Source organism: Lycorma delicatula, chromosome 6 (genome assembly GCF_047948215.1).
Source record: "Lycorma delicatula isolate Av1 chromosome 6, ASM4794821v1, whole genome shotgun sequence".
Classification (NCBI taxonomy): domain Eukaryota; kingdom Metazoa; phylum Arthropoda; class Insecta; order Hemiptera; family Fulgoridae; genus Lycorma; species Lycorma delicatula.
Window position 1 is genome coordinate 16,599,264 of NC_134460.1, and position 16,714 is coordinate 16,615,977.

Sequence of the window (16,714 nt, forward strand, 5' to 3'; positions counted from 1 at the left end):
CTAATTTGTAACATCATGGTGGAAAGAAACTGCATTACAGTTCTAACAGTACATTTCATGTATCTGAATTGTATTAATTTTTTTTCTTTTATAATAGTATAACCTCATTTGCATATCAGAGAACTGGATGCTCAAGACTGAATTTGCTACATGATTGTATGTGGCTTTATAGAACCGCATAGTGTTAAGTCCAGGTTCAGTTATTGTTTGTTTGCCTTACTCATTCACATGGGGAGTTCACAAGTATTTGCATTCAGCTAATATAGTGATAATTCAACTAATTAATAAAAAAATAATTGATTCACTTTCATCAATGAGTGAAAATAAGTTCAATAGTTTATTATTGAAAATTCAAACATATAACTAATTATGTAGAAAAGCATTTTCCATACTACTAAAAAATTCCCTATAAGATAAATGTATTCTCTTTTAACTATAGAATACATATAACGTTTTAAATCTCTATTTAAAATATGATTTATTAATATGGTTGACTGTTATCCACTTATTACATAAGTCTTCTGATATCCAGTGGAGCTTTTTTGATTTAAGACTCACTGGCAACAAAAATATTACTATTATTAATAGTCATACCAACAATCAAAAATAGTATGCTATAATTATCAAAATTTTAGCTTTAAGTTTTGATATGCATAGCTCATTTAATACAGAAGCATTTTGAGGTTTCAGATATTTGTTTAATACAGTTTATCTTATTATTTTCAGCAATTTAAGTAAAAGTTTATTATTTACAAGTGTTATCTGGTTGTACATAATCTACTTTTATTTTTAAACTTATACATTTAAAATTGCTATAAATGTCATCATTTCATAGTAACAAAATTTCAGTTACCTAAATAATTACCATTATGTGATATATCATATATTAGTTACTGTGTACAGTTGAGGGAATTTCTGACTCGTACATATAATAAAGTTAAAGAAATAACCTCATGTGGAAAAAAGCAGATTTATTAATTATTATTTGGAAATTTTTTCTCTAATTTGAAGGATACTGCTCCTAAAAATGTGCTTTACATATTCAAAGCGTAGGTATTTTTTAATGCACTTTGCATAGTTTAGAAAGCACTGTGTTGTATAAATATTTATAAAACACCGTGCTTTCTAAAATATGGCAATTGCATAACTGTTTGGTAAAGTCCTTTAAGTCATTTCTCTATTATATTTCTGTTTTTAGTAAAAAAAGATACATGTTTTACCTATTGGTATGAATAATTATTGTAAACTAAAGTTAACTATCAGTTACTAAAATGCACTGAAAAAAAATAGGAATTTATTCATATTAAAAAAAAAATAAAAAAAGTTTAAATCCTAATCCAGCTGAACATGTTGTTTGTACCTGCTGAAAATTCAACTGATCCTCTAGGTAAAAAACTGAATTTGATTAGGTATATTTCTTTAGTCACTGAAATAGTAAATTAAATATAAATTAGGTCATGAGAAAAGAGCTTATTACAATCCAGTTTTCATTTTTAACAAATTAAATAACAATGCAAAAGATCGTCTGATCTATTTATTTAAAATTATATTAAGATTCCCTTTAACAAAAGTAGTATTATTCTGTAAATAAGTGTTTAGCAGAAATGATTACATGAATTAATTATTTCATCCTTTTCATTACCTAGGCTCTTAATTACTAATTTTCTGTAACAGGCTTCATTACAAGTTCACTGAAATTCATAATTATTAGAAAAAGTAAAGTTTTTTTTAAGCACAGTAAATGGTAACTTATATATATAATAATAATATTATATTATAGTAATTTATATATATATTTAGTTATTTATTTATTAATAAATACTATTAAAATAAGCAAAAATTAATTTTTTATTTCTGAAAATAAATTTACCCTCTTTGTACTATTTCTCTGACATGATTGCTTTTCCTGATGCCTGGTTAAACTTCATATATCCAATATTTTGAAGGTGAATCACATCATCTATAATTTTAGTATATTTTGGCTTGTCTTGTTGAACTGGATCAGGTAAATCATCATCCAAATCTTCTTCAGAATCTTCTGATGAACCTTGGTATTCTGTTTTATCTAAATCTGGCTGTTTTGAATCAATCTCGTTACTCTACCTCTCTCTTCCAAGGCTTTTATTAGAGCAAGATATGTGTTTCTCATTACATCCCCTATTGATTTTGAGGTCAATAATTAAGAATTTTTTCCTCTTTTTCAAAAGCTGTCAGAACTTTGCTTGAAGTCACATATTCTTTGTCTTGGGTTCCTTTTGCTCAACTTTATTTTTTCTGTTGTGCTCATTTCATTTTATTGAATATCTGTAAAAAATAGAAATATAAAATTAATAACCGATCAAGTAAAATTGTGATTCACTTTGGAACTTAATTATTGTTATTCATTATGTTTTTAACGAGTATAATTTGAAATTTGTTCCATATGTTAACCTACGAATGGACAAACATTAATTTCAAAATGAAACTGCAAGTGCATTTAAGCAGGGAAAATATTCCATTCTGAAGTTATGTAACATTGATTTGACATCCCCAGATGCTGCCCTCAGTGACAGATGTCCACTCTTACCGGTTTAGTGTAGTAGTTAAAGTATTAGGTTACAGAAAAACTAGTGTTGTAATCAATTCCTGGCAAAGATTAAATTTCTTTTCACCTCACATTTTATCATCGCATATCTTGTTAAATTCATGTGTAACATATCCCCAAGTACAACAAGCTAAAATAAAAAATGACATACTTACTGTTATCTTTATTTTGATTTTATTTGGCACTTGATAATCTATAATCCAGAAATAAGTAAATTGTTGAGCGGCATCGGTTCTTATTATGTTTCTCCAAAAACAGTATATTGTTTTCACAAATATCATGTATGGCAATAATCATCCTTGCAGACTACTTCAAGCTATACCTGTTTAGGCAATACAGCAAGAAAAAATGTTTCAGAAGTGTTTTTAAAGTAGGAAATAGTTCTGAAAGACGACAAGATTCTTATCAATGCTTTGTTTCCTATATTTCTGGAGCAAAGAAATTGTTAATCTAGAGTGGGAAATCAACATAGCTTGATAGGATTTATGAAATGTATCGATGTACCATAGTGAAATTTTATTTTGGCCCTGGAACCAGTAATTATGTTAAAAATATGGTATGGTGTATGGATAAATTTGTTAAGATTGATGAAATCATGCATGCAAAATGCAAAGATAAAACTTTGGACATTTTTTACACAAGTGAGTTTTCAGAAAAATCTGTCAGAGACTAAGTAAGCATTCATTTGAAAAGGACTTGACTGAAACATTAAGAGGGTAATTTAAATGATTAATCGAACCATGTTCCTTCCATAAAATGAATTCAAAATGCCTGGGTGCTTGCAAACTGTAGGTCGCCAGTTATGATAAAAAAATGGCCGGATCCAACTGATGGTACCCACAGTCAGCATAAAAAGCAAATATGGCGACCACACATAAAGAAATAAAAATTAAGGTACGCTTATATAGCACCTCAATAGTCTGGTTCAGGTAGAGCGGCAAGTGAAAACCAAGAATGCTTATCTGTTTGACACATTTGCCAAATTGCCACCACAATAAATAAGTAGACATATTTATTTAACAATATTAAAAATAATGAAAAAATTCATATTACGAGTTTAAGATTTTTCAATGGGATTGTTCAATCTATAAGAACCCACAGCATTATATTTATTTTGAAAGCTAATCTGTAACAATCTCTGGATGATCACCTTTCTCCACTAAAAATAATGAAAAGTTGACAAAATATTATTTAAGCATATGCTAATTTAGTTTTTACACGACTGCTCAAAATGGATTGTAATGTATTTAGGGTGTGTGAGTGTATATATTTATCAGGCTGAACTGATTTAGATGTATGACAGCGCATTAGAATTCTTATGTTACTGGAAGTGTCATAGGCTATATATATATATATATATATATATATATATATATATATAAATTTAGGGGCTCTGGAATTCTGCATAACACTTTCGTTTAATGATCTGCTCTGGCCGGGCCATTTTTTTTTTGCAGTCGAGTTTTTTAACTTTTAACAGATATAAAACTTGTGTTATCTCTTAAAGGTGGATAATTTCGATAACGTCTTCTGTGAGTATATTTCCACACATTTAAGCAGTACCGGTAAGTCGGCTAAACATTTTTTTTATTCATTTCTTCTTTTTATTTTAAACTATTTAAAACGTTGTTTTATAATGTAAAAATTTTTGTTATGTCTTCAATTCCCGAATTCCACACGTTTTCTCTAATCGTTCTCATACTAACACTTAGACACTATTCTTGTTGCCAACACACACTCTCTTAGGTCTGCCTAGGTTTGGTTTCCCCCTATTTTCACTTACGCCATTTTTTCGGCAGAGTAGATCAGACTTTCACCATGTGCGATCGACTGTGACCTTTCTCTCTCATACTTCATGTTTTTAAATACGTTTGTCGTCTTCGTACTCTCATAAACGTTGTGGTATTTCTCCGTCGAAATATTCTGTAGTTCAACTCGTCAGTGTTTCGTGACTTCACCCATCTCTATGTTTTGTTTTGCCTCGTTTCTTTGTTAAGTTCAAATTCTGTATATTACGTCTCTCCGGAAAGTGTTTCAATCGCTACAAACTGCCGACTCTTCTCCAGCTGCTGATTTCTTTTTTCATCGATGCAGATTCTCTCCAAATTCGTTGCTACATATCTGAGGTGCTACGTAATTCAACTTCTAATCACAAATTGTTACCTCTGTTATTTTTTATTCGCCATCACAGACTACGCCAAGGAAAACTATGTATGTATATGTGCACTTTAATTTCACGAGTTCATTTTTTACCGATATTCGTGTGTTATTAAGGGATGTTCAAATCCTTCATTATTTATTATAGTAAACAGTTACGCTATTAGTAAAATTTGTGAAACATTCAGTAAATCGTACATTATGTTTTTCAAGTTGGGTTTAAAAACCCATTTATTCACTTAAGTGCACTCAGTACAGGCAGCCCAGGTGGCTTATATAAGGTTATGTTATTATGTCATGTGCAAACATATTTTATGTGCTTACTTATTACAATTTGTTTATATTTGTACTTGACTCTATCATTCAGTTTAATGTAATTCGTTAATCGCAGAGATTAATTATTATCTATTCATGAACTGAATTCATATTACTTCTCTTAGATTAATCTAAAGAAAATAACTCGTGATGTGAAGTTACGTTTTTGGACTTCTTTGTAATTTTATATTTTCAAGTAAGCTTGTTTACTAAAATAAACTCTATTTATATGTTCACTTTTTTCAATTTGATTATTGTAATTAACTCTTTTTTTATACTGAAATATAATCGTGGCCTTTTTTCTATACTAAACTAGAATTACATGCTTTAATTATTTAATGTTAAGTTTGATGATGTTCATAATTCAGAAAAGGCCAGTGCCAATAATAAGATGTACTGTAGTTTATTTTTCTAAGTTAATGACATTTGTTCATTGCTAATTTTTCAATATTACAGCATATGTCAGTAATGCAAATAGTTTTCCAGTCATACTCTGTTTATTGATGTCATGTTTTTCTAAGTATATAATTGTAAATAGGGTGTTTTATGTTCTCTTGTTTTCAGGCTTTGTTAAATTGTTGATTTTCAAAATGTGTATTTGAAAAATGCATATTCATCTATTTTCTCATTTAATATCATTATTCATATGTTGATTCAGCTGACATTTCTTATATAGAATTAAGTTATGTTTATTTCATAATTTCTTTTAATTTTTTAAGGTTATGATTTAACATAAGTTCAGTTGTTTTCTTTCTAATTAAAGTCCAATTTCTTTTGGCAAATACGAGCTGTGTGTTCTTTTATTTTTGTTAACTTTACCCAACAATAAATGCAAATGAATTGAAGAAAAGTCTGTTAAAAAACCCAGTAAAATAAAGATTGATAAAAACCTTCCCATTGAAGCAAAGATCGATTTGAATAGTGTTAAAATTTTCAAATAATGTATTTGTTTTTTTTTTTAAATTGCCGAGTCTGAATTTAAAAAGTCCAGTTAGTTTGACGTCTGGAAATTTGGGGCCTCACTGTTTATCTTTTCATTACATATATATCATCCGCGTTTCATTTGGCCTTGGTGGTGTTGATTTTATGTTCTGTAGTTAAACAAATTGCAACCTACACATTAAGAAAATAAAACCTGTATACATTTTTAATAACTAGTTATATTATATTATAACTATTTATATTATAACTAGTATTATATATACTAGTATTATAACTAGTTTAAAATTTATATAAAAATTAATTAAAACAACTTTTTTCTTTTTTTTGGTCTATTTCTGTCTTAATTCTTGATTTTTGTATCATTTTTAGCAATTAGACTTAGATTTTTAATTGTATTTGTTACCAAAAATATCTATTTTAAATTGAATCTTATGATGTATATAATGGTATTATTAAGTTGCAGGTAGAATAAAAAAAATGATTTAATATTAGTTCGTTTTCATATTTTTTTTAAGGTTTTTCATTATCCTTTTTTTTAAAGGAATCTGAGAACTTGTTGAATGATGACCTTTCATCACAACCTAATCTTAATATGAGAACCAATGAACAAATAAATGATTTATGCATGATGAAGATAGAAGAAGAGATGTGGTTTTATCCAGGTTATGTAAGTATTAATTACTGGATCATGTAATAAACATGATTTCTCTCTTGTTTATTTCATAAATATATGTATGTAATTTGTATATATGTATATTTTATTACTTTTACTGTTATAAAAAAAAATTGTTTTTATTTCTATTAGTTCTATTTAATTAATACTGACTTATGCTATGTGTAAATGATAAATTATCAGTGTGTGAGAGTAAATTTTTGTTTGAAAATTTGGTGATAACTAAATGTATGTATTATAATCTGTTGATACAATTCACATTTCAATAAGCTCCAGGTGATTTGTTTTTAATTGTTCCGGTTGTAAAATTTGAATATTTTACCAGGTAAGCAATTTAAAATGGACCTGACACAGAGAGAAACACACAACGCCAGCGGAAACAGTCTGGTTTGTGTGGGTTCCACCTAGTTGGTTACTGTTTGCTATGTTTCTGAAAATATTCAGAAGTTATTATACTAGGTTGTTTGTAAGGGTTTGGCATTTGTTTTTGGTTTCTATCTTTGGGTATTTTATTTCAAATTTTTGGGAGTGGGTGGGTTTATTTTCATTGAACTACTCTATTGGCACAGGGACTGTCTATTAGTCAGTTTTTATTTATTGTTATTGGTTTTTGTTATCTTTAATAATTTGTGGTCTGTTAATTTTGAATTTGTTGAAATTTCATACATTTGTTTAATTTGAACAGCTGTCATATTGGCAACTGTTTGTGTTGATAGTTTTTATTTGTATTGTGTGTTTATTATTGTGCACCCACTTTGTTTAGCAAAAGATAATGACTGTTTGTATGTCTATTAGACTTTAATCTGAGATTTTACGTGAAAATTTTCTTACCTGAATTTTCATGTAGTCAATCCAACACGGGTTAAGTGGTGTGAATTTCTTGTACTTGTGGATTTACCCATTTAGTTCACTGTATAGTGGATTGTTGATCGAGGGTATGTCTGACACAGTTGACATTAAGAAACAGGGTAAGCCCAAGTGGGTTAAACCTGGTGAGGTGTTGCAGCTTGCTGGCTCTTCCTCCTCTTCTGGGGAGGATAAGTCGCAAGTTGAGCCATCGACCTGGGCTGGAAAGGTTAAGGTTTTGGTTCAAGAATCAGGGAAAACCGTTAGAAAGGCAGGTACCTTTGCTCCCTTTCAGACTTCATGAACGAAACTGCCCAATGATGCCATCTTTTCTCATCATAACAGATACTGACTTTCGGTATGTCTCATTAATTTTTTATTCCTGTGTGGTGTTTTCACTATACCAAATTTGACAATTGTGTCTTTAACTATCCCAAATGTATGAAAAGTTGCCTCATCTCTAAATAAAATATCATTATAATTAGGATTGTTTTCAATATGATGATTGCCTCTGCTACAAGCTGATATTGGCAACGAACGTTTGGTTTAATGTGATGTATTTGTAACTTGTACACTTGCAAATGGAGGAATTTGCAGTCCATAACTAGACCACCTAATAGACTTACCTAGACTGGCAGTGAACTCATTGCTTACTTGATTCACAGTCTCTTGGAATTAAAAAAACCTTTTGATTTCCAGTTTGTGAAACCAAGCTTCCAGTCTCTCTTGAAGTCATATGTTTGGAATATGATGTCTTGGATGTAGGAGAATTGATATTTAATTCAGTTTGTACAAGCCGTTGAACATGCATAACTAATTGAAACTACTAACCAAAGCATGTATCTTGACAGTTGCATTGGAGTTGGCTTGTCTGCATTTGTGTATTCTGCTGAATCTGAGAGTATACTGAACAAATCTTGGGGATATATCCTGTCGTTTGAGCTTATGTTGTAAGAGATTTCAAGAACTGGTTTCCTGAATAGGGCCATTAGTTTTAGATACCTTCACCCCAGACATCGTGTATATAAAATGTGTGGGTTTGTAGATGTAATCAATATGAATGTAGAAGTAATAAATATATTGACCTGTTATAAATTTGCTAAATAATTAGTTTTGTTGGTTTTCTTAAAACATGCATTTCATAATAAAGCTTCACTCAAGATTATAAACATACCATAAAATAAGTAAAGTTCCTTATTATACTGAAGTTAACTCTGATTAATTAATATTCAATACCATGTTGATTATGAATATATGTTTAAATTATTCAATTTTTTATACATATTTTGTGGTTTTTTGAAAGATAACACTTATTAATGTTATTGTAATTAAAATAATTTTTTATTAATTTATAATTATAATAAAAAATAACTTAATTTACAGGTTGCTATGGACAAAGGAACCATCAAGGGAAGTACCAAGAATTTTATTACTTATAAGAGCATAAATAATTCGTTAAATGATGGAATTATAAATGAAAACTCCATTGAATGTAATTGTGCATACGGTGATGTAACGATAGAAAATTTAACAGAGAATATAAGTAGTGAAAACAAGTTGTTCGAGCAAAAAGGAAAAGAATTGGTTTGTGAATATTGCAATGAAAGATTCAGATGTAACTGTTATTTAAAGAGACACATTAACATTCATACTAAACAAAAAAAAAATAGTAACTTTTGTCAAAAGTCATTTAATTTTGAAAATGTTTTAAAGAGACATCTTAATAATATTAATACAACAGAGGAAAATTATGTTTGTAACTTCTGTCAAAAGTCATTTAATAGTAAATCCCGTTTAGTGAGACATCTTAATATTCATAAAAAAGAGAAAAATTATATTTGTAAGTTTTGTCAAAAGTCATTTAATCGCAAAAGCTCTTTAAACAGACATATTAATATTCATTCAAAAGAGAAAAAATATATTTATAACTTTTGTCAGAAGTCTTTTCATCATAGTTTTACTTTAAAATTACATTTAAATATTCATACTAAGGAGAAAAATTATATTTGTACCTTATGTCAAAAGTCATTTAATAATAAAAGCGCTTTAAACAAACATATTAATATTCATACAAAAGAGAAAAATTATATTTGTAACTTTTGTCAGAAGTCTTTTAATACTAAATACAATTTAGTGAGACATCTTAATATTCATACAAAAGAGAAAAATTAATTTATAACTTCTGTCAGAAGATGTTTAATCATTTTTCTAATTTAAAGCTGCGTATTAATTTACATCCCAAAAGGAAAAGTATGTATGTAAATTTTCCCAAAAGTCTTTTAATTGCAGTTGTGATTTTAAAACACATATTAATTTCCACTTAAAGAAAAAAAATAATATTTGTAACATTTATCAAAAATCTTTTGATCAGATTTATATTTTGGAAAGACATCTTAACAATATCCTTATTAGAGAATCATTATGACCTTTTAAGAAAATTGATTAAGGAAAAAAGTAATAGCATTCTTTAATATGTGTATAATTTAAAACTAGTATGACAAAATTTTTCTAATGTTTATAATTTAACGTTACATTTTTCTCATTTTTGTATATTACAACTTAAGGCGGGGAATTTCTATCTTGTTTGCCTCAAACGCAGATTTGTATATTACTGTAGTTTATAGTATATGATGAGTATGTTTATGAACATTTTAAGCCCTGAACCATGGCAGTCAGAAAATTTGGCGTAAAAAAGTTGTGTAAAGTTCTCAAGTGAGACTTTTGTCCAAATCACAAGTTTAAATGTGTTTTTCTTGAACATTTTTTTTCAAGTTTATATTTAATTTTATATTAAATTTAATATTAACTTAATTTTTTTATATTAATTTAATATTATATTTAATTTTATATTAACTTCACATCATGTGTCTTATATTTGAGTAATGTTTTCAAATATTAAAACCAAACAAGCTTGAACAAACAATAATATTCAGATATAAATATTATTAAGAATATTTTTTTTTTGGATATGAAAAGCTTTTGTTCATTAAGACTAAAAAGTAAAAGATAAAAAAAAAAATTACAATAATATATTTGATTACATATAAAAAATTATTTTTTAAAAAAGCTTTTATTTAACTAATATTAATATTAACATTAATAAAAAAAGGCAAACAAATTAGACAACCCTCTAAAAAGTAAAAAATAAGAATTAAATCAAATTGAGAATTTTAAACAAAAAAATATAATATATTAACAAATATAAAAATGCACTGAAAAGTAAAAAATGAGTTATATAAATGTCTAATAAATAACCAATAAATAAATGTAATAATTATTAAATTTTAAAATGAAAAGTAATGAAAATATTTAGTTAAAATAAAAGCGTGCATAAACACTAAATAAAAATATCGTGCATAAAAATATCCCTACTGCTATGACCCATAATTGCTTGAGTCTACCAGGCAGACTAAATTGGTCCTGCCTTGTAACAGTTTTACTAGAATATCACTTTAAACTCTTAAAACATTTTATCAAAGATTTGTATATTTCATCAACGTAATACGTAACGAAGTAATATAATCTCATATTACTTCATTACACTCTAAGCATTTTATTGTTTATATATCAAAATGTTCTTTATAATTTTAACCTGTATTGCTTATGTAAATAAATTATTGGCAATAATGCTTGAATTAAAATTAATTTTAATAAAATTTTATGAAATTTAATTTAAAAATAAATTTGTCATAAAAATGTGTATATAATGTACATATATAAGTTTAAAATATATATCTACTTACTACTGTGTTGATAAAAATATAATCAACTTACTCTGTTGATCACCTTACTGGTGTATGAGGTGTGTTCATAAAGTACGAGAATTTTTGTTTTTTGGAAAGAATTTTATTTATTTGTCTACAATAATGTTATCCCCTTCAAAATAATCCCCATTAGATATATACTTATTCCAGTGCTTTTTTCAATCCCCGAAACACTTCTGGAACCTGGAACTCAATCTTTGGAATAGTGTTTAGCTCTTTCAGCTATTTACTTTCAATCTCATCTATGCTTGTAAAACGATGGCCCTTTAAGGTTCTCTTTATCTTTGGAAATAGAAAAAAAGTCATACGGGGCCATGTCTGGCAAATATGGTGGCTGGGGTATCATTACAGTGTTGTTTTTGCTAAAAATTGATGAACAAACCATGAATTGTGAGCAGGCGCATTATTGTGGTGCAAAAGCCATGAATTGTTTCGCCACATCTGGGTGTTTTTTTCAGATTGCTTCATGCAAACGGCATTATGTAATACTCGTTGATTGTTTGAACTTGTGACAAGAACTCATCATGCACTATGCCGTTAAAATCGAAGAACACTGTGAGCATAACATTCACATTCGACCGTACTTGTCGAGCTTTTTTCGGTCTTGATCCAGAAAGCCTCCATTGGAATGATTGAGCCTTAGTTTTGACATGATATCTGTAAACCCATGTTTCATTACCTGTTGTGACACGTTTCAGTAGTTCTTCATTGTTGTTGACTTCATTTAGCAACTCCTGAGCAACTTCTATTCGCCATTGTTTTGGTTCAAAATTCAACAATTTTGGAACAAATTTCGCTGTCACGTTTCATACCCAAAACATCTGAAAAAATTTCATGGCATGAGCCAGTTGATATCCCAACATCATCAGCTACTTCTCTGATTGTGATTCGGTGATGATTCATAATCATTTCTTTTACTTTTTCCATGTTTTCATCGGTTGTTGATGTTCTGGGGCACCCAGGGCATTTGTCTTCTTCAAACGCTCTTCTTCAAAGAGCATTTTAAGTTGAAGGAAGGTCTCACGATCTTCTTGGAAATGCTTATACTACTCATAAACCCTTGCTTTACTCACAGCAGACTCACCAAAAGTAATATTTAATATTTTTAAAACATTGCTACATTTTAATCCATGCTAATAGCAAAATTTAACACAAATTCTCTGATCAATTATCTATAAAAATAAAAAATCTTTGATTGTACCAAAACATGTGTTATCCTTTTGACAGCTTACAACAGACTAAACATCCAGTATGGCTAAAAATTTACAGATACTTTTCAGACGTGTTTACTAATACAACAGTGAAAAAATGCAGAGAATCTGACTAATACATCCAGTGAAATTTCAAAATTCTCATTACTTTTTGAACACACTTTGTAAATTCCGGAAATTTATATCAGTTCTGTATAAATTATTATTAGTAATAATGAAGTGTAATTAATTGTTCAGAACATTCTAATTCAACTTATATAAATTCTAATAACACATTCTTATTCCAATTTGCATTCATTATTACAATGAATTCACATTCATTTTCTTTCAGAGTTATTCCAATCAACTTAACTTAAAATTGGAAATGAATCGCTGTGGTTGTCTTTAGTCCTTCAACTTTTCTATATTTTTTCCAATTTTGTACACTTTCATGAACTTTTTGTTGAGCTTAGTACAGTAATTGAAAAGATTTTATTGCTGCAGTGCAATTTTTTTTTATTTTAGTCTGTATAAGTCTTTCTCAGGATAGAAATAGAGGAAGTTGCAATTAAAATTTTGTCTATTTCATGTTTTTTGTGTTACTATCTCTTATTATTGTAATGAACATAGAAAAACTGATATCACTCTTATAAAGCAGTTTTTTTTTTTACTGCTAATAATAAATTGGTTATGGATAAAACTAAACTATTAACTCCTATTCACTTCTTTACATGTTTCTTTAGTCTGGCCTATATGACATAGTCGCCTTCTACTGGGATGCTTGATCCCTTCAGATATCTACTGTAGAACAATTCTAACCCACTTGTGTTCCAAGTTATGTAACCCACCTAACTATTGACTTGCTAAAATAGCTTCATAAAAAATATGTTTGTATACATTTTCCTGCTGTTTATTTTTTATTGTATGATAAATGTGGTTTATAGAAAATGTTAGTAGGATAAAAAGGGAAAGGTTTTGATAAGTGAATTTTAAGTGTTTTAGAATTTAGAATTATATTTTTATGTACTTGTGTATGATTATTTTTTAAATCGTATGTTTTAGTTATTGAAGCTTTGGTCATCACTGAAAGGGATCCTGTTAAAGCTAAAAAGAAATTATTGGAAATACTTTACAGTTTTAAAAAAATTAATGAAATCATAGATTGTGCTGCTGAAACATCTGATTTAAATTTAAAGGAATTAGCTTGCAAAATGTTTGGTGAACTGAGCATTGAAGAACCTAATATTATACGTAATGTTGAGAGTGATATTACGCCTTGGTGTGATGAACTTCTTAAAGGAAATCCTGCATCTTATTCTGGTTTATTAGCTAAAGCTGCACAATTAATAAGAAATTCTTTGTATTCTGATGCCAGAGATCTATTAGAAACAGGTGATTGTATTTTTTTGTTATCTAGCTGTATTTTTTAACTTACATTAATATTGCTTATTTTTTCATTATTATTTATTTATATTTACACAATATAAATGTGTTGTGTTTCATTTTAAAAAAAAAATTTGTTAAATCTTGAGGGGCCAAACAGAATTATAATTTTTAGATTCTTTTCCCACTATGTGAGTGTGTCAGATTTTAAAAGACTCTCTTCCCTGGTTCTTTTTTTTATTTTATAAGGGATCTTTCTTATAATTGAGTCTGATTCTCTGACATGGAAAATGTAGAGAGGAAAATTTTCTTCAAGTATCTTCTGACTAGAACCAAAATGGCTTCATATGGTGATCCTGGGTTGAAAAAGAAAGAAATTTCTGACTTAACAAGAGTAGAGTAATCTGTAGGACTCAGTTTTATTTGTAAACTTTAGGTAGAATAAATTCTGTTTTTCCAAACAAGAAAAACAGCTTAAAATAACTCAAGATGCTTGTGATATTTGTGATAATGGAGTTAGCCAGGTGGTAAATTTGCTAATATATATAAGAAAATAACTCAAGAATTGAAATCCACCATCTCATAAGTGGTGCAACAAGGCCAGTGGATTCTGGCGATCTCAGATCACATGCAAAGAGAAATTGGAACCTCTTGAAAACACACAATAATTAAATTAATCAAAACACAAGAATTCTTTGAAACTTTAAACACAAACTCTCTTCTTAAAGTAGGAAAATTAAAATACTAACTAAAATTTTTTATGAAGAACAAATTCTAATTATAGCAATTTTGGAAACTGTATTTACAGATGAAAATACAATAGAATCAGAAAATTACAGCATTTTAAAAGGAATTTAACGTTAAAAAATTTAAACGTAGTCAAAAACTTCTCCTCTTCTGAAAGGCTTTTTCTTCTGACAATAGTTGTGAAACAAAAACTACACTCTGATCAACTGCCTTACCCCAAACAGCCCAGCAAAAGAAAATCATAGAGAAGGTCAAAGAATTCTGGAAACTTCCTGAACAAGAAATATACAAATTTCTAGAACAAAATGCTAAAATTCTACTTTTGAGACTTAAAAATGCAGGTCAGAAAAGAAAAGACCTTGTGGAAAACCTTCAAGCTCATTTTAGAATGGACAAGAATGGTGTGAGGTTGATTAGCCTGTACAGTGTCTTCAATTTTGAGTTATTTTCCAGAAATTTCAAAAACATTGTATGCAAACGAAGATCCAGGAGATCTCCCAACCAAAACCTTGAAGAATTTCAAATGGATCACTTAACAGTTTCCTACAAATGGAGGAAAGAATAATGAAGGTAAAAGTAATTAAACTCACAAATATCGAGACATTATATGAGCAAGGTCTATCATAAAAGTCATTCCAAAACAGAAAGAGAGCATAATTCTCAGAACAGATTGAAGAAAACTCAAACAAAACAGAGAAGTTCTTTACTCTAGTCAATAGAATAGAAAACCTTTCTTTTTTCCTGTTTAGCCTCCAGGAATTGCCATCAGGTATTACTTCAGAGGATGATATGTATGAGTGTAAATGAAGTGTGAAGTCTTGTAGAGTCTCAGACCGACTATTTCTGAGATGTGTGGTTAATTGAAACTCAACCACCAAAGATACCACACTGGTATCCATGATCTAGTATTCAAATCCGTATAAAAGTAACTGTCTTTACTAGGACTTGAACACTGGAACTTTCGACTTCAAAATCAGCTGATTTGTAAAGACGCGTTTACCACTAGATCAACCCAGTGGGTTAGAATAGAAAAACCTAAATTCAGAGAATTTACAAGACAAAATCACAGAACCAGTAAATTGAAGTCATGGCAAACAGGCGAACAAAAAATCATTGGTGCTGGAATGAAGTTTGTGGAGATCAACTTGACAAATAAATTAAAACTTGAAAAAAATAGTATTTGATCGCAAAATAAGAACATTACCTCAGATGATAGAGAAAGGAAAACAGCCTAGGTTGTAAGATACAAAAAGTACAGGCAAAATCAGTTAACACAGAGTGACTAGAATAAACAACACCAGAAACCTTTTTTAAATCTTATAAATTGACTTTCAAAATACCAACCACCAAGTCTGTGCTTCAAGAAATAAAATGAAGAAATTGTACTAAACAGTGAAGAAAACTGTGGAATTATCGAAAGTTTCAGAATCTACTAAACTCTGAAGAACCAAAATACGAATTTGATAAGATAAAACCTACTTCCACTAACCTGGCTAATCCTTCAGACAAGCAGGAAATTCAATATATCGTAAGAAAATTAAAAAAGTAAGAAATCAAAGTGAAAACATGCTAATAGCTAGAATGTGGATGGGGAGATATTAGAAAAACTGATTGAGAAGTTGAGAAAAATTTGGTTTGAAGATAAGATTCCAGAAGATTGGAAAGATCTGTTGCTTCAGTTTACACAAGAAAGAGGTTAACATCTAAAGAAGGATTGCCTGTAACTTACAAGGTTCTCTATGTAGTTCTTTTGAACACACTGTAACAACAGGTTGAACTAAAAATTGGAAAGTAGAGGATTTCAGAAAGGGAAGTTAACGTGCTTAACAAATTGCAATCTGAAAGTAATATTATTACTTTTAGACTTGAAAGTCTGAAACTAAATAACATCAGTGAATTTTAAAAAAGCATGACTCTTGACGGGGAAATATTATTTAAGATCTAGAGGAATTTGGTGTTGACAGGAGAATAAGGGAAATCATAAAATGAATTTTAATAGAAACTAAATCCAAAATTATTCAGAATTAAAACAGGAATGAAGTAAGGTGGTGAACTTTCACCAATGTTTTTAAACTCGTGTTCTCAAGAAGATTATGAAGGAGTGGAGGAAAAG

At 28.8% G+C, this 16,714-nt stretch overlaps 1 protein-coding gene across 1 annotated transcript in view; it reads left to right on the forward strand.

Moving 5' to 3' along the window:
* The window catches only part of LOC142326662 (uncharacterized), an 85,584-nt gene extending 71,917 nt beyond the window's left edge, over nucleotides 1-13,667 (forward strand). The window contains exons 5-7 of the mRNA XM_075369273.1: nucleotides 6,540-6,665; nucleotides 8,901-9,101; nucleotides 13,534-13,667. Coding sequence (XP_075225388.1) covers nucleotides 6,540-6,665; nucleotides 8,901-9,101; nucleotides 13,534-13,632 — 426 coding nt within the window. The 3' untranslated portion in view covers nucleotides 13,633-13,667. The remainder of the gene's footprint in view (nucleotides 1-6,539; nucleotides 6,666-8,900; nucleotides 9,102-13,533) is intronic.
* Nucleotides 13,668-16,714: the final 3,047 nt, after the last annotated feature.